The sequence below is a fragment of the Mandrillus leucophaeus genome, unplaced genomic scaffold (genome assembly GCF_000951045.1).
Source record: "Mandrillus leucophaeus isolate KB7577 unplaced genomic scaffold, Mleu.le_1.0 Scaffold1540, whole genome shotgun sequence".
Classification (NCBI taxonomy): domain Eukaryota; kingdom Metazoa; phylum Chordata; class Mammalia; order Primates; family Cercopithecidae; genus Mandrillus; species Mandrillus leucophaeus.
The window spans coordinates 341,487-345,311 of NW_012101522.1; the positions used below are offsets into that span (position 1 = coordinate 341,487).

The 3,825-nt window shown below is 34.0% G+C and overlaps 1 protein-coding gene across 1 annotated transcript; it reads right to left on the reverse strand.

Annotated features, from left to right (window-relative positions):
• Positions 1-2,347: 2,347 nt before the first annotated feature.
• On the reverse strand, positions 2,348-3,292 carry LOC105536108 (olfactory receptor 5I1). The gene has a single exon (XM_011975380.1). It carries the CDS (start codon positions 3,290-3,292, stop codon positions 2,348-2,350), a length of 945 nt encoding a protein of 314 aa, XP_011830770.1.
• Positions 3,293-3,825: the final 533 nt, after the last annotated feature.

Below are 3,825 nucleotides of genomic sequence, written 5' to 3' on the forward strand. Positions count from 1 at the left end.
CCCTTTGTCAGATGAGTAGATTGCAAAAATTTTCTCCCATTCTGTAGGTTGCCTGTTCACTCTGATGGTAGTTTCTTTTGCTGTGCAGTAGTTCTTTAGTTTAATTAGCTCCCATTTGTCAATTCTGGCTTTTGTTGCCATTGCTTTTGGTGTTTTAGACATGAAGTCCTTGCCCATGCCTATGTCCTGAATTGTATTGCCTACGTTTTCTTCTAGGGTTTTTATGATTTTAGGTCTAACATTTAAGTCTCTAATCCATCTTGAATTAATTTTTGTGTAAGGTGTAAGGAAGGGATCCAGTTTCAGCTTTCTACGTATGGCTAGCCAGTTTTGCCAGCATCATTTATTAAACAGGGAATCCTTTCCCCATTTCTTGTTTTTGTCAGGTTTGTCAAAGATCAGATGTCTGTAGATGTGTGTTATTATTTCTGAGGGCTCTGTTGTGTATGACTTCCTCATCACTCTCAGCCTTCAAAGAACTGAAGAGAGTTAGGGGTTTGCTCTACATTAGGCTTTGTATTAATGGATTATTGTGGCTGTTTTGATCTTCAAGCCAGACTACTGAACCTTTCCCCAAATCAACAACAAGAGTGTTTTATTTCTTATCATTCATGTTCACTGAAGTGGGACTTTAAATTTCATTCAATAATTTATCTTTCTATTTACAACATGACAGTTATCCTGGCACAGATTTTCAGCTTGTCTTTTGTCATGCTTTCCTCACTAAGCTTCATTATTTCTAACTCTTTATTTAATGTGAAAGATGTGCAATATTTCCTGTTGCTTGAACACTTAAAGGTCATTGCAACGTTATGAACTGGTCTGATTTTGATATTGTTGTGTCTCAGGAAATAGGGAGGCCAAAGGAAAGGGAGAGAGCCAGAATGTCACTTGGGGAAGCAGTCAGAATATATATAACATTTATCAATTAAGTTCACTCTCTTTTATGGGTACAGTCCATTGCGCCCCTAAATAATGACAATAGTAACATCAGAGATCACTGATCACAGATCTTCATAATAGATAAAATATTAATGAAAAGATTGAGACATTGTGAGCATTACCAAAATGTGACACAGAGACATGGCATGAGAACATAATGTTGGAAAAATGGTGCCAATAGACTTGCTTGACACAGTGTGGTCCTGAACTTTTAATTTGTGAAGAAAAAAGCAATATCTGTGAAAGGAAATAAAATGATATATGCTTACATAACTGTAAAGTTTTATATTTCCAGTTCATAGCTTGTAAACACTTATTATCATAAATAATAATGATTTGTAGCACACAATATTAGTTACTGAAATAGATTTTGCAATAATACACATCCTTCTACACATCCTTCAATTTCAATTTTCAAACACACATTTCCTGCATGGTTTTCCACTACAGTACTGGATTTATCTCCCTATGAGGACACAGTTAGGACAGCATAATAAATTAGAGAGAGTATTCTTTTTCTGAGATTCCAGCAAATAATATTCCACACATTCAGTAATACATTGTTGCATTTTTTTTAAAAAGAGATAGAAAAACAAATATTTTGCATTGTAATTAACCTATATTGTTCAAGCCACTAAGAAAATGTTTCCAAATTGCTTTGTTATACATTGGGTATAGAAAGTTACCAACATGTTATTACCTTCAATTTAAAAAATCTTATTTGGCTTTTTATTATTGCTTTTGTAACATTCAGGCCTCTATCATCTTATTTTATAATATGTTTTTTAATTAGTGTGAGATAGTTTTAAAACATATATTACAAAAAAACATCAAAGTGTATAAAATGTCCAGGGACTATTCTCAACTCTTAACTGTATTAACTCTATTCACTATCAAACAATCAATAGCATATGCACAATATTCATCTCATTTTACAGATAAGTGAGGCATAGAAAAATTAAGCAACTCATTCAATATGCCACTCACTAGCCAGGTATAGATTTGGCATATAAATCAAAGCAATCTGATTTCTTTTCTTATCCAGGTATCCAGCAATCTATACTTATAATTGAGATACTCTACAGATACACACATCTACATAAATGCACACTTTTCTGAAACATTTACTATATCCTTTAAGATGACTTGATGAAATTGATTTTAGCATAAATCTGAAGCTAGTAATAACTGAAAAGTAGTATGACTAGTGTTTAGCAGCAACTTTGAAACTTTTAAATGGTTTTTAAAATATTTTGGGACTATGAAATTCATTTGGCTGCATTAAACCAAGAGCTTGATAAAATCCCTAGTATAAGGGGTTGTGTGTGTGCACTGGTAAGGTTTTTGAAAACTCCCAATTACAGTACGTGATTGAGAAATTAGACGTATCTTGAGATGCTTTATCTCATGAAGAATCTACCTTTGATCTTAGAACTTTCTTGGCTGCATCCTTTACATCTTTATTTCTCAAACTATAAATCAACGGATTCAGCACTGCAATGAAAATGGTGTAGAACACTGAGATAATTTTATCAGTGTTTGGAGAATACAGGTAGCTGGGCCGTGAGTAAATAAAGAGGAGAGTCCCTTGATAGATCGTCACAGAAGTCAGGTGAGAGGCACACGTAGAAAAGGTCTTCTTCCTCCCACTGGTAGAGCGGATCTTTAAGACTGAGAGAAGAATGAAAAAGTAGGAGATGATGATGATGATAAAACAAATAATTTCCACTGAGCTGCCGTATGTGGAGAGGAGCCACTCATTAATTGTTGTGTCAGTGCAGGATAGTTTAAGTAGAGGAGGGAGGTCACAGAAAAAATGATTAATAACATTTTTGTCACAATATTTCAGAATAAAGGCAAAGGATGTGTGAACCAGGGAACTCATGTTGCCTCCAACGTATGACAAGACAATCAGCCACATACAGATGCCCCTAGACATCACAACTGTGTACAGTAAAGGGTTACAGATGGCGACATAGCGATCATAGGCCATGGCAGCCAGGATGAAGGATTCTGTGTCTGCAAAAGTACAGAAGAAATAAAACTGCAGGGCACATCCATAATAGGAAATAGATTTATTCTCCGAGAGGAAATTGACCAGCATCTTGGGAACAATGACTGAGGAATAGCCAAGGTCTACAAATGATAGGTTGCTAAGGAAAAAATACATGGGGGTTTGAAGGTGAGGATCAATCCTGATCAACAGCATCAATCCAATGTTCCCTATTAGAATTATACCATATGATGTCAGAAATATGAGGAACAGGACAATCTGCAGTTCAGGGCGAGTTGGAAAACCTAACAGAATAAACTCAGTCACCAAGGTGTAGTTTCCATCTGTAAATTCCATCTTCTGTTTTGTTTTCCTTTTATGAGAAGTTCTAATATCCTAAAATGTTATATTGATGAAAAAAGAAAAATAACTAGCTGTAATTATAAAGCTATTTTGTTTAAAAATATAAATAGGCAATAAAATAAAGCAAGCTCAAACTTTTTTGAACTGTAAACTCTGAGAAATATATTTCAGAGTTTAGTAATATCATATTTAATGGTTGCAGGTTATATTTTATTTGATTACTATTTCTTCCATTGAACGGTTGACTTCCTATGCACATGGATCATGTTTGAGTTCCTTACTATTTTGTATCCAAAATATTAAATAATAACTGGCCTAGAGTATTAAAAAAGTAATAAATTAATGAACAGACTGATGATCATATTAAGTAAAGAAAACACGTATATTATTAAAAATGAACTGACTTACAGAATGTTCCTTCAAATAAGAATTTTAGAACAATCTGCTTTTTGTTTTCAGGATTTGATAGATACTGGTATTCTATGTCTCTTGACTGAGTGAATAGAGTGGTGTAATGAAATATGCCA